General features: G+C 39.4%; 1 protein-coding gene across 1 annotated transcript in view; it reads right to left on the reverse strand.

Annotated features, from left to right (window-relative positions):
- Window positions 1-25747, reverse strand: part of CFTR (CF transmembrane conductance regulator) — an 89436-nt gene extending 63689 nt beyond the window's left edge. Inside the window, exons 1-7 of the mRNA XM_059817050.1 lie at window positions 25695-25747; window positions 12657-12767; window positions 11249-11360; window positions 4362-4577; window positions 3351-3440; window positions 1776-1939; window positions 1191-1316 (exon numbers count right to left, since the gene is read on the reverse strand). Of these exons, the coding sequence (XP_059673033.1) occupies window positions 1191-1316; window positions 1776-1939; window positions 3351-3440; window positions 4362-4577; window positions 11249-11360; window positions 12657-12767; window positions 25695-25747 (872 nt within the window). The remainder of the gene's footprint in view (window positions 1-1190; window positions 1317-1775; window positions 1940-3350; window positions 3441-4361; window positions 4578-11248; window positions 11361-12656; window positions 12768-25694) is intronic.
- Between the last annotated feature and the right edge of the window lie 229 nt (window positions 25748-25976).

The following is a 25976-nucleotide window of genomic DNA, read 5'->3' on the forward strand; positions in this document are numbered from 1 at the left end:
AAAATATAGATCATAAAATGACACTCCTTTTTCCAGGTTTCTGTGCCCATTTTGTGGACCAAAATTTATTTAATTCATTTCTACAGGATTTGCTCACAAGATGTGGTCTCAGATTTCATAAATGCATGTGACTAGTGACACCAGGGGAATCCTAACCTGGTTCCATCCTCGAGATGGAACTCACAGCCTGGATTCTGACTGAGTTTTCTCTCATCATTTACAGTAAAGCATTACAAATTTTAAGATCTTCCTTATTCTAAAGGTAAAGAACACTTCACTTTCCCTGGATCGTCTTTCAGAAAGCAGCTGAACAAGAAGGTGTTTGTGTAATAATATCGTTTCATCTCTTTTGTTTACATGATAATATGACACTTATATTTCTTTTATTTTCTTTTATTTTCCCAATCACACACCTGGCACAGAATCTTAATTCTCTGCAAAGGACTAAACAAACACATGGGACAGCTTTAGTGCAGCGTCACCCATCAATCAATATGTCGCTTCTCCTCCCTTCCCCCAGGACTCCCTGTCGGTAACAAAGACCTCCTTCTCATAGCTCTCAGCTAACTAGGTTAGCTCTTTTACCTCCTTTCTGCTTCAGGTCTGGTAGTTCCAGTTCAATCTCGATATTAATTGAAGAGATAAGCATTATACAAGGCTATCTACAGGCAATAAATATTAATGCAGTTGTGCAGGATGAATACATGAAGCTGTGCTACTTTAATCCTTTCACACATTGCATGTAACATTTAAAACCAGCTTTATTGCATTTCTCAGAAAATGGCTGCAGAGGTCTCGTACTGTTTCCTCCACCGCAGAATAGGAAAGTCTGTAAAGCCTTAAGTAACCACCATCACAAAAGGGCTTTTTATTGTAAGATGAGGATAGGGTTGGCCAGAAATAAACACAGATGCCACAATTGTTTCACCTGCGCAAGCTAACAACTGAAATTTCATTATAACAAATGAGGAAGCAAATAAAAAAAAAATACAACCTCACCTCCATAATGAATTTGACAAATTGGGAAAAAGCCCAAGCTGCAGTGTGGGAATGCACAGTTAGTTTATGGAAGATTAATATTTGTGTGCTTTACTTCTTAACTAACAAGACCACAGATGGTGTTCATAGCCACCTAATTTTTTTTTTTTCTGAGCACATAAAAAATTTGATTAACAAATGAGAACACTTACTCACGGATGCTTTCAATCATTTTTTCCATTGCATCTTCCCAGCAATAGGCTTTAACTGACTGTATATTTTCAATTATTTCTGAGGTGATGACAAGTCTCTCATTGATCTTTCCTGCCCTCTTATTCCTACAAAGTAAAAAAGCATCTTTTTCATCCTGTATAGTTAGTTTGTATCTGATTGTATCTTATGAAAACACTTTCCCTATATACCTACACTTAAAACGTTTATTTTAACAGAATTATTATGAGGAATGTAAAAGGAATGATTAGAAATCTAGTAACTGTTTTACTAAAGAGAAAATACAAGATCTCAAAAGAATAAATCAAGTCACTAACAAGGAGTTTTAATTCTACAAAGCATTATCACTATTTACTGCACACTAGACCTTCCATTTTGTTACGTTTAGACAGCTGCTGCTAAATAAGTAAAGGCTTGTCCGTGACTTTCCCGACACAGCCAACACTCTTTGGACTCCTCTTTTGTAACAATGTCATAACTAGAGACCCTTAATCAAGGGGTATAAACTTCTTAAACCAACGTGTTTCAGGAAAATATATTGAAGTATTTTAAAACAGTCTCGTCACCTGTATTTCATCATCATTTGTCCCAGCCAGGCTTGGAAAAAGGCCAGGACTATTAGAAAAGCAAGTCCAGAAAATGCAGAAGCTTCTAACATATCCCAGAGCAGTCCCATCAGCAGTGCCACTTGTAAAGGTGCAATCCATACAAAATGAGCCAGAGCAAGACCCTGTGGAAGCCCACAGCAGAAAATAACAATAATACAAGTTACAGATGTGCTCTGAAAACTACATGAAAAGGAAGAAGTCATTAAAGTGACACTTTGAAAAATGTAATGAAGAATGGTACAAATATTTCCAGTGGTAAAACAAGTTTATAAAGGAGAATTTGTGATCCTGAGCACATAGCATTCTGGGTGTTAATTATGATGACAGCACAGCAATACATATACATTCCACACCTAAACTTTGATTTTTGTAAGGCAAAGTTCAGTCTGCAGTTGTCTCTTCTCTATGTATATGCACAAGGAAAAATCCCAGCTTTGTAAAAGTAAACAGAATTTGCCATTGATGCTGGGTTTTTCAACCACTGCAAGATGAGAAAAATACACAGAATAATCTTCTGAGAGTGATTCAAACTGATTTAGGAGGCAAATACTTTGGTGATGAGATGACTGTTGTGTGAACACAACTAATTCAAAACAGATTGTTGTAAACTTCAGTCATGTTCCTTCACATTGGGGAGATTTTGGACTGAATCCTGTGATCAGGCTGCACAGGGGTCTGCGTTACTGCAGCTACACTTCTGCAATGATAGGGCACTTGTCCTAGCTTGTTCAGTGCTAGCTGACATTGCTCTATATAGTAACATACTGCTTAAAGTAAATACAGCCCACAGTTCCAGCCATGTGTCTACAGTCTCCTTGATCTTGCTTCTTTCATAGGCAGTACCTTGTACTGCCAATGGGCCAATTAAATATACATGCTGAACGGAAGTTTCACAGAATGAAAAGTTCATAGAGTTTCCAGTCCCCAAAGCTATTAGCAGGGATTTACCTCTGTGTCTTTAATGAAAGAGAAGTTTTACAGGAGACTCTGGAAGTATGGTCTAAGATGGATGTGTTGGGAATGATTCTTAATAAGGTCTTACATCCACACTTATTCAGACTTTTAGGAGAGTGGGTAATAGTAGCAACAGGATGCTGAACATCATCACTTGTTCAATGGCAGGAACGGACTGGATAACCTTAGTAAAAAGGTACGGTGGTCAGGAAAAGAGGATGGAAGGATTGAACCGGCAAGTTCTGACCTCTATGAAACCAACTGCATAACCCAGAGGTTTCCTGGCAGGTTCTTACTGGACTGTAGAACAAGTGTGGTTTTATGTTATATCTGTTTTTTAGGTTTCCTCTACTAATCAGCATAAGAGATAAAGGATGTCATAAGTATCAGAACAAGCACTTCCATGACCACATGCCAACGCATTTTCTTAAGGTAGTGATTCATTTCATATCTACAATGAGCACTCAGTGCAGTCCGTCATTTATGCTCCTTCCTTCCTTAATATTTGTCATGAACAGCTCAAAGTATTGTATTTGTATTTGAGGGATCACCACGTGGATTAAACAACTGATGACGTACCTCATCAAATTTGTTCAGATTGTTGGAAAGAAGACTGACCAATTGTCCAGTACTTATTTTATCTAGAACTCTGCTTGACAGTTTTAAGATCTGTAAAAGAAAACAAAACCATAGAAAAATGTCCATGTAACTCATCCCCATAAAACAGAATAAATACAGATAAAGATAATAGGCAATGGTACAGTAGTATAAATAACAATTCACTTACCTGCTTGTGCTATAAAGAAAGTCTCATTAAACTTGTTATTTATGTCACTTGAATTTAATATAGCCATTAAATTGCTTTACAAATATTGATTTATCAACTTAGTCCTTGCTTTCTGTTGCATATTTTATGTATATAGATATATATGCAAATGCAATTTTTAATTAAGTATGCATGCTGTGTGCTGCTGTGCACCCTCAAAAATCTCCTACTGTGCCTACCTTGACAAATATTTTTGAAAGATATTTTCACAGTGAGCTTTATACTAGAGTAACTAACATGTTTGTTTAAATTAGCTGCTTTTGGTATTGGTAAAACCAAACACCTTTTTAAATCTTTGGATTTGTGAACATGCAATGCATCAGTATTTGTTGATTCTTCATGCTATAGAAATCTCACACAGTATCATTCAAACTCAATCCCTTCTACGTTATATTTATTGTTTGAATCTTCACCTCTAATCCTCTTTTGAAAATATTCTTTAGCCACCAGCATATGTTATTTTTCCTTTGCAATACACGTGCATAACAGGAGCACAGTGGTAGAACAATTAAGGCATCTCGCCACACATCCAGCAAGTCTGAATTCACACAGAGGCTGACTTCAGTCAAACCAGCTGTAGACAAGTATTTAATTCTTTGGACTTAGGAAATGGAGGGCTGTCAGAAACTGATGTTAGCCATGTTATTCTTTTGTGTACTTTGTGTACCTTGACTAACAAAACTATCAATCTTTCAACAAACTGGCCTCAAAGTTACATAGGCTACAGACAGAGGTTTGGCTTTGAGTGTAAGTGAAACAATTACCTTCTTATAAATCAAGCTAAACATAGCTATCCTCATTTGCATTCCTATATGATGAAGACCAAATATAGCAGGGTGTATGAGTAGCGTTCTCACAAGGAAGAGAAGGCACAAGCCAATGGCCAGGTAGTAGGCTATGGATCTTTCGTCAGAGTTGTCCGGATCATAGGAAGCTATTATTCTTCCCAGCAGAAGGGGTTGCACAGATTTGGTGACTTCCTGCAGATAGAAACAAGAGAAAAATAATTTTGGTCAGTAGTTTGTTCATTTTTTTCAAAATGGTTAACATTTTAATTTCAAGTCCTACCAACTGAGATTTACAGCTTTGTATCTTAAATGATGAAGCCAGGTCTGTTTGCTGTGCAAACCACAGAAAGTTGCAGTAATTGGATAGAAGAACAGACAACTCACTGCTGTCTTAATCTGTGATGTTCCTGCAACTCTACCAAAGCAAATCGAGTTTATAAATTTTGTTGTTTTCTACAAAAGTGACAACTGAGATTAGCTTCCACATTTACTTTTCAGAGTTGTAATGGATTAGCCACATCATACGACTGATTCCAGTTTAGCAGGCTGGATCTCTGTTTTGGCCCCTAGGGAACAGTTCTCACTGCACTTTACTGGACTTACAGGACACAAGAAGACTCAGAGCTCCTGAAATGAACACCAACAGAACACAGTGAGGATATAGCTAAAACATAAAGTAAATGGAAATAGCAACAGAATAAAAGTATAAACACTTGGATCGCCCTACCCAACAGTTCTAGACAGTGTATCCAGGGTTGTAACAAAAGCAGGATGAGAGGCCGTAAATGGTAGGGGAGACAAGTTTAATAAAAGTCCCAGAGAGAAACCAGTCCCTCCTGCATTGGCAGCCCCAGAACTTCCCATCTGGGATGAGAAACATGGTAGAGAACCAGAGCGGAAGACGAGGGGGTATCAAACTGCTAAACTGCAAGGCATCCAAATGATCTGCTATAGCGCTGACTTTACCTTAGCCTGCCATTACATTTGTCCGCAGCCTCCTTTTCTGTTGTAATTAAACCCCACTAGCGTTATCTCACCTTTGCCTTCCATTTCCCTTCACGCCCCCATCATTCTCATACTTTCACTCCTATAACCTCATCCTTTTCCATCTCTGCCTGTTACCACCTCTTTCCTCCCCCAATCCCTCCCCAAGAACTGCAAAAATCATCGGTGTGCTGCGGTCTAGCAATTTGCTTCATCTTCTGCATGAGCTTATGAAGGGTATGAAGTATGTATGTGCTCCTTTCCTTCATTGTTATATTCAGTGTAAAAATACTTAGTGCTAAGAACTTCTATGTATGTCTCCTTAACCTTCTTTCTGTTGTGTCACAGCAGAAAGCATCTGATACTTCAAAAATAGCAAGAAACTATTGAATTCTTTATTGTCAGATGTATTAAATTCTGCCAAAAAGTTATTAGTACTGCCTTCCAGCTGTAAACCACACAGACCACCATACAGAGACTCAGAGAGAAATGAACTAGTGAAGCTCAGCTGTAATTAATGTTTTACAGTGATAAATAGATTGGGAAATCCCCTTTAATTTTTTTCTTCTCCTTTGGGTTCCTTTTGGTTTCTTACACAAGAGCAATACCAACTACTTCTACAAACATTACTGTAACCCCTTTTGAATGTCGCTGTTGGTGGAGCTGATACTCATCGTTCACATTTCCCACAGAAGAGATGAAATTTTACATCTCAAACAGCATACCTGTGCTACGCACTACCTTTCCCAAATTAAACACCATCCTGCCCCAACACAAATGCTGTAAACTTGGAGCCGGCTTTGACAAAGACTTCAATGTTACTAGTAGGCAAATGGAGGAGTGTTTATTAAAACACACATGACCCAAGGCAGCTGTGCTTAGACCATATGCATCCTGAAGCGGCAAACCAAAACTCCCCAGAACTCACAAAATACAAAACAGTCACCTCTCAAGGACAATGTGGTACTATCATACTCTCAAGAGATTCCAAAATAAGCTTTTATATATAGGCTTAAAATAGCAAGATTTTTTTTATTATTTGTTTAGTCCTATTCTAGTGAAAATGCCAGGCTCTGCTGCTGTGTTTGTTGTGACTATAAAGGTATTGCATACATGCCTAGCTCGCTGGAAAAAAAGGTGATTTACAGACTAAGGGTAGAATAATGGCTGGCAATAAGCCAAATCATTTGCTATCTCATGGGGCGTAAAAATTCACTGGTTTAAAGTGCAGATTTATCAGCTTACTTACCAAAGATGATATTATCTAGTCTACATACAAATGAAATCAGAACTACCCGGTTTTCATTTTTCTTTTTGTAGCCTCAAAATTACCCACCGATATAAACATGAATAAATAAACAGATTAGAATGACCTGCCTAAATAAGGAATGGGATTTGTGCACCTAACAGAAAACCCGGTTTTCAAGGGTCCTGTTTTTCCTTCTCCTGTCCTTGCTCCTTCCACTGCATTCATCATAGGCCATTGCGAGATGCAGAAACGTCCCCCTCGCAGAAATCTTAATTAAAAAAGCAAAGACCTGAAGAGAAATGAGAGTATGACACAGGATACCCTGCTAATCTGACCTGGTACGGCTATTCTTACGCAATGAGAACTTTTATGTTACGTGTATCCCCCATATGCTCAATCGCTCTGCATTTGAAGACAATAATGCACATCTCTGTTTTGGCGTATGCCCAAGAAGTGCTTCAGGACTTTCATATCCCTCTCTGCCTCCTCACTCACACCCGTGACCTATATGCGAGAACCTCAGGAAATCCTCATTAGGGTCCTTTGGGATATGATACTAAAACCATTTCTAAGTTAATGTTAGCAGCTGCTGTGCCTGAGTGAAAATATACATTTCATGGGGATGAAAATAAGAGAAAAATGTACATAGAATCAAGCTGATCCTCACAGCAAAGTACCCAGTTTGTTAGCCAGTATCATGCTAAAAACCAAGATTTTTGTTTCACCACCATACCACCTTTTCTTTAAATTGCAAGACACGTCTGCTGATGAGGTGAAGCATGGAAGCTGTTTCGAACAGCAGGGGAGGAGATGATACATTAAATGCAGTAACTCAACGTGCCTAACACAACACTATTTATGAGGGAGAGTCATAGTACTCTAGGGGGCCAGAGCGCAAGTGTCCACCCTGCAATAACATCATTACCTACGGCGCATGAGGGGAAAGGGAGAGACAGAAAAACTATTAGACCTAATGAGAGCAAAGCTGTGATGCCAGTTGCAACAACAACTACACAAACAGCAGGGATGTCAGCAGAGTTTAAACCACACTCCAACAAAGGTGCCGTGAAAATGGCTCAGGGATTAGACAAGAGAAGAGCTGAAAGGAAAGTGAAGTTCAAAAGAATGCACAACTTGGTTGCATCTATGCCAATAGGGCACAACATCCTGTCCCCATTCAAATTAATGGCAAAGCTCCCATTAATTTCCGTGAGCAGGGCCTGAAAAGAACACCAGTGGCTTTAGCAGTGAGTTTTTCCTCTTACAGCTTTCAATAAAATGAAGACTAATGACAACAGAATCAAGAATTTAAACTAAGATTTAATCTTTCCATGTTCATTGTGAAAGGTGCAGATTTTGTTTCCTATGTGCTGAATTGCACATCTGTCATTTCCTAAAGAAATGAAAAAAAAAAAAAAAAAAAAAAGAATATGACTCAAAAATTCTGCAGTCCTGTTCTGTCCTCACCTGGTCTAAAATAGTACTCTGTTAAAAAAGTCCACACGGAGAAATTAAGCCTGCACAGTCCCACACATGCATGCCCACACACACTTCACTTGCCTGTACTCTGGGAAAGGAAGTTATCCTCAAAACTGCCTACAAAAGCCCTCAGACACTGCTTAACTTTTAACAGGAATGCATTACTGTGATAGTTTTGGCTGGCAGACTCTGCAGGAACACCTATTACAGTGTATGGTACGCTAAATTTGTAGAACTGCTGGGGGTTTTTTTAAATACAAACCTGACATGAATAAGGAGTTGCTGGCTTGGTGGGGAAAAAGGTTAAAAAAATAAAGACAGTAATGAGATAGCAGGGGCCAATAAAAGACAGAATTGGGTAGGAGTCCACAAAGGGTCTTGTCCCAGAGAAAAGTCACCAAACAAGGTGAAAGAGTATAGAGAGAACGGTCATTACACAGCCCCTTAGATAGCAAGAGGCCCTGTCCTAGGTGGTTAACTGCCCCACCGGGACACAGACAATTAATTGACTCATCAACTTCCATTCTAGCCACGTTGCCGTTGCCTCCTGCCAGCCCTGCCCAACACTCAAACAGCCAGAGGGTAACCCAGGGTTTGACGCAGAAAAGCCTTCCAGAGCGAGCACAGACAGCACTGTGGAGACATCTCCTCTCCTTTCCCCTGGTGCAGCCCTTGGGTACGGAGAAGGCAAGCACGGCATGTCTCTGAACCAGATCTGCAGCAGTGGCAACTTCAGGCTGAGGCGAGTGGCAGTGAGAGGAGACCTGAGGCTCTTCACTAGTGACAAGAGTCCAACAAGTTGGAGAGACTTAAACTGGGAGAGAACAAAGGTGGATTGGGAGCTAATTTCTTGATTCCCCTATTTTTTAATCAGAATTTGTGTACACACACATGTGAGTGTACCTATCCACAAGAAAGAAGCAAAAAGATAAAATATAAAAAACTATTTCATTCTAGGTTTTATTTTTAAAACCAAGCCTTGGTGCTGAGAAATTTCAGAGTTGTTCTTTATGAGCTACATCTGGGGGACAGTCTAAATGTGATTGTAAAAAATTAAGGTGGTTTTTTTTTTCAATCCAGGAAACAGCATGACAGACTGCGGTACATCCTAAATTTTTTATAGACTAAAAAGAATGTGAATGCTACATTTTAACGGAAGCAATTTTCATTTTCTTTAGAGAATTTCTTCCTTTTTCTTTATACCATTTTCCTTTGTGACTTTCTGATTCTATTACTGATACTCATTTCCCCTTGACGTGGTGTTTCAAGAGAAAGAAGCAGTCAGTTTTTCCATAATTCTTAGGGGAAAATCCAACCCAAAGTGAAATTGTAGTCTGTTATTAATTATCCAAATCAAATCAACAGTGACCTAAACCAGAACATTTGTATAGTTAGCAGTCCAAATTAATGCACTTAGGAATATTTTACAGGACTTTCATCCCAGGACCCTAAATAAATTTACCTACTTTGCAATCTGCAAGATCAGCCTGTCTTTCACACAGCCATGTAAACAGGAGGGACTCCATGGAAGTTTATTGGGGTGGAACCATTCCAGCATAAAACTAGCAGAAGTCAGGCTCCAAATTCAATGCTTAACTTGAAAAACACTCTTTGCCCTGAAATGCTGCCTGATACATTAAAAATTTTCACTCTTAAAAAGTTCCCTTTTAATGCTGAAAATTCTGCATGTAGTTAAGGACTTGTGTTTTAGTTTTCAGAATATTCTTATTTATGTTTCAAGTGTTTTATAGAAAATTATTAAAACTTGAGGGTATAGGTGTTGGTGTGATTTCACTTATCATACATCTGGCATGGCTGACATAGACCAGATTATGATCTTTCTCCATCTACCTCCTAGAAGATCTACCTAGCTTGACATTTCCCTTCTACAGAGGAGTCAGTAGCAAGTTCATGGGCATGATGAGAACTCTCCACACTACCCTCCCCTTCCTGCCTGGGAGAGAGGGTCATTCTAACAGTCATTTCTATAACTCTGATAATCCCTTAGCATAGTTCCTTGGGATACTTGATAGAAAGCCAGGAGACAAGCCAAGTTTGGTTTTATAGCAAGCAATGTGAACTTCAGAGACATTTGTGGGCTATTTTCCATAAACTCCCTTTCCACTCTTCTTCTGCCCAATCCATGATCTTGAGAGTACAGCTAAACTAGATCACATTCAACATTAATGCCAGTGGAATTAGTTCCTTTCTGTATCAACCTTACAAAAATAAAAATCTGGCCTAGAGATCCACCTCACATCTGAAAACGCTGACTATCTGAGTACATCTGACCACTTTGGGCCATTTGGGCTACTATAGTTGCAGTTTCTGATACCACAGCATTGTTGAACAGAGAAGCATGGAGTTTATCTCACTTTTACTACAGTTAACAGTAATTTTCAGATTTACAGTCTGGCTACCCAACACATCTAGTGAGGCACCATTAATAATGAACTATTTTCACAGCTCCTAACCCCAGTGATAGGACTGTCAAAGAGGTGGCATTTCGTAAGTCAAGGTAATCCTAACTAATGTGTTGGAAAGGTGATAAACATAATCAGTTCAGACATTCACATCAAGTTCCTGATCATACACTTTGAAGCACTAACAGCACCAAGATCCAAGCATATTTCACATGTTTATCTATGCAGAATTGTTACCACTAATGAAGACAACTCGTTTATTGCATATGTAAACCTGAATAAAGCATTTAACTATGAAGTTGGCTGATAGTCACCTTAACAAAATTGATCAAATCATGTGAAATTGCACTGTCATTTGTTTTAATGTAAGGGTAGGAAATTCATTAGAAACTTCTTAAAAACCGTAACATGAGAAAATAATTACTTTAGTTCAGTGATACAAAAATTCAGGTGCTCTACCTGTACTTAGAGAAGCATATGTCAGCACCTAGCACTACGTACATTTCAAAATTATTAATATGTACGTTTTAAAGATATTAAGACATTATCAGAAAATACTTTTTTTATTAAGGTCCCTAAGAATCTCTCTGTATTTATCATCTTTAAAAGCAATACAGAGAGCAAAATCTGTAGCTATTCACAGGATTCTGTATTAATTTAGCAATCCCTAAGACTTGGATCTATTTATGGAACACTAAAAGTTTACTGAAGAGAAGAACAAATCTTACCCCTAAATATAACATTATTCCATAGAACATAAATTTCCAGAAAAAGCATCGTCGAAGAGCATTAATGAGCTTGGGTTTTTTCTTTGAAGTTGCCAGCTCTCTGTCCCACTCTCTGAAAAGGAACCGAAAAACAAGACCATTAAGTTACGTGAGCAAATACATGGATCTATGGCTCTGACATACTTCAATTCACTCAAGTATATCCAAGGAGATTTAGCTAAGGTGACTAACGAAAGAAAGCTTTGCAAAGACCCCAAAGTCCTGGCCTTCATTGACTTGATAGATCAATAGAAGTTCAAACCTAGTTCAGCCACATATTTGGCAGTTTTAAATACTCAGCCATACATCACCCCGCAGGGAATTAATTCATGAAAAGGTCACACTGTATGTTTTAAAGAAACCTGCTGTACTTAAGTCCCAAGCACAAATAATAGGCAAATAAACATTTTGGAGCTCTTCCAGTCTGCAAAAAAGAAAACACCAACAAAGCATCAAAAATGTGACTTTCCTACTGCACAGCATTATTCTTAACCTGTGTTGATGGGACAATAATTTTCTATTTGATAATAAATTGCTGATCAGAAGCAATGGTATATACAGAAAGCATATGTTTAGTCACAATTCAACTCACAGATTAAAGCACTACTAAGAATTTCCTCAGCTAACTATTTTCTCCATTTTTCAACAGAATATTAAATAACCAGAATATTCCATTTATAAACTATCAAAATGCACTAAGCATACCAATGTTCTCAATACTTTCCACCAGTTTTGAATACGTATGTCACACTGCAATTAAGTTTAATTGGATTGGCACAACACTGCAGACATGAGCTGCCCTGGCACGCTAGGGAAAGCTACACCGGAGGCTAGGGGAGAGGGACCGGATTTAGGCACTTGTATCTGTAAGAGTTTTTCCCAAGTGTAGCACAGTTTCTGAATTAGGACCCACTGAAATAGGGTAGAGAAGAGAGGAAGTCTAAATGAGGAAAGTCAGGGAACAATTTCTGCAGAAGCAATTAGTCTTTCACCAGTGGTATCAAAGAAAATTAAGAATGTTATTTAGTTGAAGAAAAAAATAAAACAAGGTTTTACAAGGATATTTTGGGAAGAAAGAACAGCAGAATAGGGAACTAACATTGAAACTGTGAGTCTAGCCTCACTAGTCAGTGGACAGATGTCACAGGTACCTGTATACAGTAATTTAGAGCATCTAGGTGGTACATCTGCACCAGGGATCCCAGTCAGCCTCAAAGAACAACTGTGTGCTGAATGTGGACACACTTGAGCCTGTCAATGGGTGCAACCAGCTTGCACCCAATGCTATTTAAACATTTTATCCAACAGCTGTTTAATGAAAATTGCAGTGTGATTCCTGAAACAAAGTTTTTTCATGAATCTTTCGTACCTTTCTAGTTTTTCAGAAAGATTATCAGCAGAGTCCGCAGAAGGGATTTGATAAATATCTGACAGCTCCAACCGTCGTCTGTAACCCTTTTTCAAAATTGGTTTTGTCCATCTAAGCAGAAAAAAAAAATTAAAAAATCACCAGTTTCTGAGGTTAATTCTGGAGTTGCGTTGTCTCACCCTGAATATTTTGTCCACGGCACCCAAGTATGTCTATGTGCACATACATATATACACACACACACAGAGTATGACATAATATAGTGCAGCTCTGCATTATATTTACAAAACTATATTGACAAACATAACATTAAAAGAATAATTGCAAAATTGTTGCATTTAATCAGTTTTGGGGTGGGATCATGGCCCAAACTTCCTATTCTGTCAGTAGCAGACAAATGAACAGGGGATTGAGACCTTTGTACTGTATTTCCAAATACGTGCTATGTCCATATAAATGAATAATAAATCATAACTATAGTAAATTGGACATATAAGTTTCATCCCTGTAAGACAGAAAATCTTAATATAGCTTGAGTGTTCCTTTGACAGCTTACATTGCAGTATGCACTTAACAACACATGAGATCTTTCACAGGACTCCTCATAAGGTCTTCATTGCGTCCATCATGTGTAAACATTTTGCATTTCTTTTTTCAAATGTCATGTTTAAAAAATTAACACCAATTTAAAGGGCACACTGAATTAAACCAAAGCAGAAACGAACTCTAGAATGGCTACTCTGTAGAGAAAATCTTTATAAGCCATTACTTTTATTGAACAATTTGGCTCCTGAAAGGCCTATGAATCCCCAAGTGCCAATTTGTTCAAAATTTTGCAGCAGTTTCTGTTCAGAAATCTTTTTGAAAGCACAGGACTACAACAAAACATAAAAAAGCAACCATAAGAACTAATGGTGTATTTTGAAACTATTTGAGTTTTTGCTTTACTGCCAGTGTTAAAAAATATTTCCTTAAAAAAATGAAATGCCTGCAAAAGAAGTAGCTGGTGGTTGATTGCTGTCATGCTTCCATATGTAAACACAGTTTGTAAAAAAAAAAAAAACCACATATGATTTGTGATTATGGTAAAAGTTATGATCTGCAAAACCTCAATCACTGCAAAATCTTTTGGTTTAAATTCTCTTTATAGAAAACAGTTAACAAAATTGCAATAATGTTTCCCATGGTCACTTAGAAAATACAAACAGCTCATTGGAGATGCTTACCCTTATGCCTCTAAGAACATGTATCATACACACAAAGTAATCCACATTCTCAATTGCAGCCTCTGATAGTGCAAAGAGGTATGAACCTCTTTGCAAAGAGGTAAAAGAACATCATTAGACACTACACGAGTGCAAAAAGACCTTAGCACAACAGTCAAAGCCTATTTGTGTGCAGCCGTGTGCACACACATGCACGCTCTTAACATTTACTTTAATGAAGTTATGAATCGTATGAGACACCGGTCTATAATCCCCATAATTCAGTAAAGCACAAAGATATTTCCCAAGTGAACAGTTATATTACACCCACTGCAAAGAGAACGTGTTCTCAGAAATTAGAAGATTATCCTTTGTTTCTACAATCATACTATGGTTTCAGATGAATCATATGGGCTTTAGCTCAGTCTTTGACACCACTGTAACTGAGAAATAACACGATTCGTGGTATGTTTCAGCAAGGCAGCTAGGAGATTCCACTTTGGAGATTCATTGGTAAAACATCCATAAACTTTACTACTACTGGAAATAGGGGCCAACATTTTCAGCAACATAATAAGATGGATTAGACGAAAACTTTTTAATTTAAAAAAATATTGTTCTGTAAAAGACTTTGATGGCCATTGCAAGTGATAAATCAGATACTGATTTGTATTTTGCCATCTCCTGATGGCAAAAAGGACCAGTTGCTATTGGCTTTGTGCACATCTTGTGCAGAAATGCCTAATCCCTGTGCTTCAGGAACAGAAGCTCTCATGGACTGGCTTCACTGAAAGTTGTGTATACGCAGATATTTTGGCAATGATAAAACGAATACAAGTTATGGGATACTAAACCACTACTGCAGCTAATGCAAGTAAGCAACAGTACTTCCTAAGCAACCTCTTTAATTCTCAATACCGTAGCTAAGTAATAACTTTGCTGAGCCCCTTAATAATGCTTTGACTGCAATAAGCAATTCCCAACCTGTCTTGACAAAAGAGAAACACTTTACAGTTTCAGGCCTTGTGTGTTTTGGGAAAACATTTCTCATTGCACTGTTTCCCTCCACACATTTGATTTTATTTATACTTTTGATACCCTGGCATTTTGCCACTGCCTGAAGTAACAAAACATGACAGCACTTCAAAAGTGAGCAGACAGGCTGTTTTATCATTTGGGGAAGGTGGCACGCTTAGCAGACCTCCTGTACTCCTAGGAACATCTCTTGTTCTACTTGGCTTTTAACCAGGTGCACTTATCAGTGCCACCTAAATTATGTGGTCCCTAAACTACCCTCCTCTCCCAAGTCAACAAGTTTGATATAGACTTAGTTCAGTCCTTGTCCTCGTATCTCCGCTCATCAGGGTAGCTGCAACTATAGTAGATGAACTCTTCCAGGCAGCTAAAGGAGCGGTGCTCCCTGGCTCCATCAGACCCCCTCGGTCAAGAAGCATAGGGCATTGGGACATTACAGCGCAGGGGGCTGGGCTATCCTGGGACCTCCTAGTCTGCAGCCAGGTTCCTACCGCAGGCTGCTGGCAGGGCTTGCACAGAGATGTTCACCTCCCAGCTGCCCTGGCCTTGCTCGGAAGTCCCACCCTAACTAGATCTGGCCAATTTGCAAGCTGTGTCAGGTGGCTTCAGGTTGGAGTGGTAGTTGTGGGAGGAGTTGGCCTGTCACGTGCTGTTTGTCTCAAGGCAGATTTTCAGCAGCTGCTTGAGTTGCGCTGTCAAGAACAGTGGGAGACAGTATATATTTTATGAAAAAGAATATACTAGACCTAGAATACATAAACATCTCCTAAAAACAACATTTTGCCGGATTCCAGTAGCATCCAGTTTACCGTTATACTCTGGATTCTTTGCAAAGTTTTGAAATGCAAAATGGCTATAGATTTATTTTAACTGGCAATATAATCTGTAGTTATCAATGTTTCTTTATCACCAGGTAACGCAGTTCAGTCAGAGTTTGTCAATGAATATGGCTCCTCCATTTTTTGGCTTAATAGAAACGATTTACCAGTTAATTAACTCAGTTAATTCTGAGTTTTTTCTTCTCGCGTTTGCTGAGAACGAGAAACTTATTTTGAAAGGAAGAGAGCAAGAAGGAAGGGAAACAGATTGGCTTTACAGCATTATGTTAGTAAATGCCACTGGATTACTGGCTGGCATTTAATGAACTCTTTCACAGAGAAACCTGTAGTGTTGTCAGAGTTTTGCCACCAACTAGGAATGTTATTATGGGTACACACACATGAAACCCAGCAGGGAACAAGTTTCAAGGGTGTACAGTAGGAAAGAAGAAAAGAAGGAAAACAAGTTCCACCTCTATTATTGATTGTCTGTAGCAAAAAATACCTTATGAGCTTGATATGTAAATATTATATACATAACATGCTGTTTTAACGTCTCTTTTGGTAGATTTCTAACAACCATTTCTTTGTCATTCGCTTTAAGATTTCTTAGTACAGCTATTTCTTTCTCCAGCATGTTCAGCCTCATCCCACTCGAGAAAATTGTACTGATAGGACAGATGTCTTTGGCTTTCCAGAGAGCATTAACACAGACTGTTAACTTGTCAACAGGATTTGACTCTCCCTTAAGGCTGCTTTGCATGTCACTGAAGACAGAAAGAACCTCCGTGTTGCTAAGCTAACTGCCCAGATCTTCCTCCCAGGCGCAGGGATTCCCCAGCTCCATCAGACCCTCTCAGTCAAGAAGCACAGGGCACTGGGACAGTGACAGAGCAGCGACACGGGGCTATCCAAGACCTGCAAAGCAGAGCAGGTCTCCTGCAAGGGTCCCTGATCCGGCTGATACCGTTTCAACAGGTGTCCTGTGCGCAACATGGCAATATCTGCTGAGTAGCACAAAGGTGACCATGGCTTCACTTCCTTCTCTTACAAAGCATTGATACTTGTGCGCGACATAGTTAGGCATAGTGCCTGCAGCTCCTAAGGAACTGGACCTAAATCTTGATGGAGACAGAGCAAGAAAATTGCCTCTGGCTTTATCTTATCCCCTTAAGGCGGGGAGGGGGGCGCAGCGGGTAACATAATCAAGCCATGATTACGATACTTTGGACCCAACTTCTGTTTGTAGAGCCACAAATTCCTACTGACTGCAGGAAAAGACTGAGGTACCACATAGATCTCAGACAGTCACAAAATGTCAAACCAGATGGGACTCTCTGAGAGGCTCTGCACTCCCATTCTCTCTCAAACTATATCCATCACTCCAGCAGCAGAGCAAATTGCAAATCGTTGCTTACTTTATACTGGAGGTGGCAGCCCTACTAGGCTCGAAACATGTTTCTCCAGAAGAGTGTCTGCACGGCCAGCCCTCTTCTCTGAGCATCCTGCAATGCAGCCGGCCGTGAAGGGTGACCCTAGCTCTGCAGGATCCTTGCTAACAGATGGGACAAGTCAGCGCGCCCACGGAGCGCAACTGCCGGGCACCACAGCCTAATTCCTGTGCCCTGGTTACCCTCAGCAGAGTAGGGTTGCAGTTATTTTGTTTCAAATGGTAACCTGCTGAAATAGCATGTTATGTATTCTGAAAACTATATTAAATCCTCAGCATTTTCCCTTTAAAAACAAACAAATGCAACACTGAGCTTAATATTTACACATAATTATTGCAGGGCTTCAAAAATGGAAGATAACTGCAGACCCTACTTATTTCTGTGGGGGTTTTTCCCCCAGGTCACTAAAATTAAGATTTAAATGTCTTCACTAATAAACCAATAAATTCTTCGCCATGAGGTATTATTTGACATGGAAAATATTTAGCTGCAATATCATTGACTCTGCCACTAGCTGTGAGCAGCACCATTTTAAGAATAATCAATGTTCTGCTGAAACCCCAGGATTTCAATAGCGAATCTTAATTAGGATTACTCCACAGCAATTCTTGAGGAAAGGTTGCATTATTATGCCCAGCTTTTGCAAAGTGACACTTATTCAGATTGTTATCTAATCTCTAAATGCTTTTTGAGTTTCAGATTTTTAGCAGAAATTAAATACTTTTTCCTAACAGTTAGTAAAATGGTCGAAGTATTTCAGCTTGCAGAACTACTGAGAGCTATTTTTGAGGTAAAATATAAAGTACATTAGGGAGCACAAAGATATTTAAGCAGTATTACATACAAGGATAGAATACATTCTGTCAGTTGTTTAGATACGAAAGTCAAATGTAACATGTATACTGCATTCTTTTTTAACAAAGTTATCAAAATAACATATTGGTGATGATGTGCTATGAGCAGGGTTTGCAAGGCTGTTTCAGCATATACCTGCAGTGAGACCGGCTAGGAGAGAATGTTTCTTCATCTTCACTCTTTTCCTCAGATATCTATCCCATAGCAAGAACAAGAGAAACAGATTTCTTTCGCCTAGGCTTTTGAAAGACACTTAAAATGAGCAAAGAACACTGCAGAAAGTTTGCATCTGCAAACATAGTTGTGCTATTCATGACTGAACTGCATTTGAAAAGCTCCCAGATGTGTCACTAATGTGACACCAACAAATCTCACCCAATTTAGCACTCCACTGTCTTAGCCATGCACGTATAGATACATTTCATAACAAATTAGTATACAGTTGCACATCAGGTGCGATGGCCCTTTCCAAATCTGTAATTTGTTCCAACCTCAGTGACTGATACGTGATCAGGTATAAACACCTTCAAAACTGGTGAACAGATTTGTGGCAGTTTGAACAGGGGAAGAGGAAGAGGAAGGTGGGAAGATTTTTTTTTTTTTAATTTAGATACCAACTATCAAAAGGTAAATCGCCACTACAACAATATGGAATGAATCCTGAATTATGGGCTGCTTCTACTAATTGCTTTTTGCCATCTTCTCTGTATCCTGGTATTTGATGCTGCCACTCCTCAGCCTGACCCTTGCAAGTTAATGAGAAAATGTCACGTATCTTCTGATTTCCAAAATGATCTTGGGCTTTGAGCAAAGCAACATTAATTTGTTTTTGGTTTTGTTTTCTTTGTATTTGTTACATCCAGAGAAATAAAAGCATCCCAGATTTTATAGATTAACCTTAAACTGAATTAAGTTGACACAAGTTAAAGTGAAAAGCAGGTTGACTCCAATACAACAAAGGTTCATATCTTTTATTTTAAAAGTTGGAAAAAAGTTTATAAAAAGATAAATTCCAACATTAAAACATGGGAACATACCTGAAACCAAGTACCTTTCTCAGCTGTCACTTAGGATTTTCTACTAAGGCACAACCTTGCCCATGGAGTCAGGGCACTAGTATTGCAGCAGGCCACCCCAAGAGCTGCCTTTTGGGATCGATCCCCTCTCTCACCTACCCTCTCTTGAAGGAAAGATGCTTACCCATACCTGACAGGCAGGAGGGTTCTGGTTTCAAGGGAAAAACAACGCTGTTTCAAAATATGTCTTAAAAGCCTACTTATTCTCTCCTAATTTTGGGAGCTTCATGACAATGCAGCCTTGGTTTAGCTACTTGCTGACCGTGAAAATGCTCATGCAGATCCTTTTGCTTATATGAGAGGGAGTGATATGTAAACACAGCCTGTGAGTTCTTGCTCATCTCACCCAGATGTATCCCCTCTCTCATGGAAGGCAGTTGAATTGCATCTACAAGTTTACATTGCAAAATTTTTCAACGTGTATCACTAAAGTCTTCTTATATGCTACAGTTTAATTTGACCTTTGACTTATTTATTTTAGAGGACATAATGTGACACGTTATTACCCAGATGTCAGCTTGGCACCATCCTGCCCCCACAACCACTATACCTACATATATATGCTGCAAAGCAGGGGGGTGAAGGAAAAAAAAAACCCAAACAAGATAACAGCAACCTGTAGAACTCTCCTGCAATAAGTCACACTATTCTCACCAGTTTGAAAATTAGCATATTCAAAAAATTTAGCTATTCAGAGACTGAGACTCTTGTGTATGAAAGAGGTGATAATTGTTCACTGTCGAAATATTCTGAAATAACTTTGTCACACCAGAAATACCCTTGTGCAATTAAAGTCTTGGACAGGAGATCTCAAGCAGTCTGCACTGACTCCACCACATGCTCCCAGGACAAATCACAATCCTTGCACACACCCCTAATAAGGAAACTTCCTTCTAGCCCATCCTTTGTGCTATCTACTTAGACTTTAAATCTTCAAAACAGACTTCCTTATCAAATATTTTCCAGTGCTTAGTACAGTAGACTTCAAATTTCTGATAGGGCATTTAGAAGCCTCTATAAAACAGAAAATAAAACTAATTTCCATGTCATTGCCTAGAGTATTAAAAAAAGAGTTCAAGGATTTGGATTTATTATTTTCTATTCCACCAAAATCAAATAAGCATGGAGGACAATAAAAAGGTACAGACAGGTCTGCAAATGTTTCAAATGCTTGATCATCTCATTTTGAATATCAAGATGGTAAGTCTTCCTCTTGCAGGAGGAAAAGAAGCTTTATATATATTTCAGAAACTCAGATGCAGCTTGATACAGGCAACTGTGCTTTAGAGGTATAAAGCAGCCAGAGAAGGTCACTGTGCTATGCAGAGTTTGCACTTCTGCTCGTTAGACCAAAGATGCACTATCAGTCTGAGCCAAGGACACAATTTAGCCTTATTATTAGAGAAGGTATTCCTGTGGCTGAAATTATTTCAGAGTAGGAGACTCAGCATCCTTTCTCCAGTTCACTTCAAGTTTCGTATTTTACCTTGGAAATATTAATAGAAGTCAAATTTTCAAAAGGAGTCCAAAACTTGCACTCCTTTTGAAAATTTGACTTCTATTCATCTTTGAACCATCTGGGGGGGCTGACTTTCAGAAGTACTGAAAGCTTGCCATTTCAAACAGGTCTGAAGGGCTGGCAGACCCACGGGTCTCCAAGCACCACTTGTGGCAACAGACAAATGACCAGGAAGCCTCATGGGGCCATAATCTGTGCTGTGGCTGCATCTGTGCTTAGTTGTCACTAACAGCCAGGATTTATGATTACCTGGGATCAGTGAAAGGCAGGTCCTCAGCACTAGACTCATAAAGGGCCTTAGGAATATATTATAAGAAATTTGCCTTGTATAAGTGTCTAAGCCAGCTGTCCCAGCAACTGAGCCATCACATTGTGCAGTTCAATCCACCTGCTCACAGCTGCCAACGTACACAGAGACTCCCTACTCAGAGAGGAAAGATGAGCAAGATGCTGCGGCTAGGTATTGATATCCAAGAAAATAGGCACACAAATCCTTCTCTATTCAGGAATCAAAATCCTAAATACCCTCTTGGTATTAAATCCTAAGATACATAGTTGAAGGATAGAGCAGGGACTGCCTAGGGCAGGTCTGCCTTTAGTTCCTTTCTCTGAAGGGATTCAAACTAATTCTCATGAGAATGACTTTTCAAACCAGAAACTGTCTTGGTCAAGGCACTCCAAACTTGCAATTATGACTGAATTAAGGTAGAAAGTGTGAAAGAATAACCATGACTCTAGCTCATGGGCTAGGTAATTTCAAAACTTAAGTCCTGGATTCCGTTATCCACTCTAAAGGCTATTAACAGACTTCATAAAAAGTGCCCTCCGAACAGAAATCAGGACTTGCAAACAAGCTTCTTACCCGGCCAGACTACAGAGTCACTCTTGCTCTTACACTTTAAAAAGATTGGCTGAGCTGGAGATAGAGAACTAAAACACCTTCACTAACATATATTGGTAACACTGGTCCTACTTCCTAGAAGAGTTGAGGTGTAGAATTGAATTCCTTTTCCTACTCCTCCCAGCACACACATGGCAGAAGAAGGAATCCAACACTTATCCCCTACATGCTAAACTGTTCTTGGAACCACCGGACAGCTGTGTAAAAAGGCAGCAGGTTACTTTTTCTCTGGTTTGGAAGGAAAGAAGCAAATAGAGCAGGTCTGATGGACTGAGCCCATGAGAAGACATAGCACAAAAGCTGGCTTAGTTTGTATTTCTCATCTGGATTTAATAATGAATCAGGCACTGAACTACTCGGTCCTGCCAAGACAGTTGTCACATTTGATACGTACCAAAGCAAAAGTATATGCTTAGAGAGTTGGACAGGAGCACAAGGATTGCCTTTTGTGAACTTGTATTTAAATATCTAAATTTGCATTAAAAAAAAAAAAAATCAGAATTGTTCCAAAGTTGCAGCCATTTCTGAAACTCCAGCAATAACTCAGTGTGCCGGTACCCAGCTAAAAAATAATTAATTTATTAACTTGCCTTAATAAAACCATAACAACACTTCCTGATCTCAGTTAATCTACAATAAAAACTAGATAATTGCAAAGTACTCTGATGTTGTTTGCTACAAAAGGTATGGCCTTGACCCCGCAAAACTCCAAGAACGTAAGTAACTGTTACAAAGACAAAAGTGAAGCTTCACAATGAATATGAAGTCAAGCATATGACCATCTGACTGCTTGTGCATAAAACTCTATTTTTTTTTAAACAACATAAAAAGTTGCCAGAGCACAGGTAAATGTCTTGCAAGTGGCTGGGAACAAAAGGGGTCAACTCTGAAAATGTAATAAGGAAAATAAAACAAAACACAAAGAAACCCTGAAACCACAAACACTCAGTATCTAGTGTTTTATAATGGAAGCTCTCAAACCACTTGCCTTCACACTTCATTTCTTAACCACCAAAACTCAGTTTCTAAACAAAAACTGTTCAAATTTTAGGATGAAAGTTGATTTCTAATGTCTAAATACTTTCTATCATGACCACCCCAAGCAATTCTCTTTTTTTGACCCATCAGTGTTGCTAACCTTGGAAATCCAACAAAAAGGTAATGTTTTCCCCAAGACACTACTCCTTGTATGCAGGTGACATTTTCTCACTTTTTGGCATAAAGAACTAAGAAAAAAATGTACAAACAATACTGAAACATGTCTAAATTATTCACTCATGAGCAAGGACTTCCATTCTGACTTTAACACCTTTAAACCCATCCCTCCAGCCCAAACAGGACACATTATGAAGCAATGAAACCTTGCCAATAGGTTTATAGACATCGGTATCAAGATGCTGATAACAGCTTGTACAAAATTAAATAATAATATTACATTTATCAGCAAGATTTCCTGAATAATATCAATTAATACTTTAGCATCACTTCTGCTAACGGGATGTTCAACTTATTGCATTATATTCATATTGGTACTTCACACATAATTGCATAGGAGCCTCCTATAAAAGTTAGTTCACTGAAGCATTCTGCAATGTTGCACTTGAAAGCAACTATTTCATCATCATTGGAAAAAACAATCTTTTTCCACACACACCTTTTTGTTTTGTATTCTTCTAAAAAAGAAAGAATTGACTACTTATTTCAGATATAATGCCCTTGAGTTTTGTCTCACATGTTTTCATGGAAGTAAAGCATGTACTGAAATGTAGGCGTGTCCTGGAGTGCTTTACTAAATACGATCAGTATCAGAAATCAATGATGTGTGTAGATTCAGTTAAAACACTAACAGAATATTCTGACATCTTAAAAAACCTTGTTCCAATCTCACTCGTTAATCTCTATACTTTATGGATGTTTCCAGTTGAGTGGACAGGTCTCTTGTTGCTGATACGTAGCAAGTGCTTCTGACTTTGTAAAGCTCATCACAAATAATATACTTCAAAGTATTGTGAAATTCTTATACCTTGAGGAATCTTCGCTCTGTCATAACTTACCCTTTAATAATCTTTAGCATTGATGTTGATCTACTTTTGATGAGACGGAAACTGATGGAGTCCTTGAAGACTGAAGGGATGCATTTTAAAACAAGCTAACATGTTTCATCGCTATAAATAATGTATGTTTTTTAAATGTTTAGTTAGTTAGTTAGTTAAAGAGAAAGGCATCCTTGCTGCCAATTTGGATGCAATGCATTTTCTTATCTTGTGGCTTTCACTTTTGTGACCTTTTCAATTATTTCATATAGTATTTGTGGAGAAACAAAGATGTTCACAGTGTATGCAGTAAAATGCAACCAAGCTTTCACCTTGCCATTCACAGAAACATCATTCCAAAGGTATTAGAACAATATTAGATACTTAATAGATGTACACATACAAATTTGGCTGTCCTTACCCAGTGAACTGAATGTTTACCTTAATAGCCCGATTTTTCTATGAAACAATGTCACTATAAAGTTTTGTAAAGAAATTTCTCTGCTCTAGTCAATATTCATCATAAACGCCTCTTTAACTTTGTATACTTAATTATTATCACTTCAGTTACAGTCAGATAACTGGTACAATATAATGTATCATGCATGATTCAAACATCATTTAATTGATTTAAAGACTTTGATTTTAAAAGACCAGGTCAGACCTAAGGATGGTTAATTATGCACTTAATGAGCATGAACTGCACTGGTTTCAGCCATGGGAACTTTAACTAAGGTAGGAGTCAGAAGTATATTCGCTTTATCTTGCTGGTTTTTTTTCTTGACACCTTCAGCATCAGAGGTTCTAGAAGAGCACTACTCTGACAGAAGCTTTACAAATAAATAAAATTAAATAGAACAAGTGGCTCCTTGAGCAATGAAGTTAATATGCATCTTTATTTCCTACAGATTTGTATCTTATACTTGACAGGAGCACTGACTATGAGCTGCTTCTATGCAGAATTTGTAAAGACTCATCATCCACACTCCCTGGCTCTAACAGCATTTGAGAGCAGGTACAGCTTCTTTCCCACTGCAGCACCACTGGAGGACACCTCTAGCATCCTCACCTTTACCTGGATGTTTGTAAAACTTTAGAAACAGGTTATATTTGGGATCCTTCCCCGCTATCACATATGGCCAAAATGAGGGAAGCAGGCTGAGTGATTAATACAGACCGACTTCCCTCAAGAAACTTTTAAAAAAGGTCCAGGCCAACCTGCTGAAAAGGAAAGCTACCCCAAAAGGATTAAAAAGTGAGCTAAAAGCCCTCAAGACCTTGTGCCAATGTTACGTTTTTACATCACGTGTTCCCATTTCAGTCACCATGTTAGTGTCTTACACAAGATCTCCTCCCTCCCCTCCCTGCTGTGCAGAAGACCCTCAAGTAACAGAAGGGGGAACCAGCACCCTGGCAAAAACAGTGGCATGTGGGCCAAAGCCAGAAAGATTATTTGCTCTTTCCGGTTGACAGTGTCATTTCTAGCAATGTCGCATAAAACATGTTCAGGCTTCTATATTGTCTTATAAAGTACGTTGTGCCCAGGCGTTGGTATTGGCTCCTTCTTCTCTTTTTATTTGAAGTTGTGAGAAAGAAAAGGCGCCAGGGACTTTGCTTGTAAAAGAACACTTTCAAGGCTTACAGGAACTGTTTCCAGGAAGATCTTGTATTACACCTACACACTGAGCAAATGCTAAACACCCAAAAAGCCAAACAGAAGGAATTCTTGCTCTGAGAGCATTTCCCCTCTGCTCCCCCCCACCCCGCCGTGTTCTCACAGTTTACAGTGAAATAACAGATTAACTAGTTGAGCAATTTACCAAAGGTTGTTCAAATCATGTCATAAATTCATCTGTCCGGGTCCAGCGGGGGGTTATGACACCTGACAGACAAAGCCCATTCCTGGTGCTAAAACCCCAGCAACAGCAACAACAAAAAAAAGAGAGATCTCATCATTCGGCAACAAGCGAGACTCCCACCGCTCTGCCCACAGACCTTTCCAGTGCTAATTGGCGCCCAGCGCTCGGCCCCCTTCTCCGCCAAGCAGGGGGGGAGAGGAGCCCCCGCTGAGCCCCCCGCACGGCCGCTGCCCGCCCCTGCCCGCCGCCCCGGCCCGCACGTGTCTCGCCGCGCCGGCGCTCCCACCTGAAGAAAAGTTTGGAGAAGATGTTCGCCTTCTCCAGGGGGGACCTCTGCATGGTGCCCGGAGCCACGCGGCGCGGCGCGGCGCGGTGCGGTGCGGTGCGGTGCGGTGCGCGGGGGACCGGCGGCAGCCGCTAGTCGCTGACGCCTCGCTCGACCGCTCCGCTCCTGCGGCTCTCCCACCTTATCCGCTCGGCCGGCTCTGATGTCACCGCCTGCCTCCTGCCCCTCTCCCCGCCTCTGCTTTGCCCAGGTTCAAAAGCGGGAGGGCTGGGGCCCCGGCCG

The sequence above is a fragment of the Gavia stellata genome, chromosome 4 (assembly GCF_030936135.1).
Source record: "Gavia stellata isolate bGavSte3 chromosome 4, bGavSte3.hap2, whole genome shotgun sequence".
In the NCBI taxonomy this organism is placed as follows: Eukaryota; Metazoa; Chordata; class Aves; order Gaviiformes; family Gaviidae; genus Gavia; species Gavia stellata.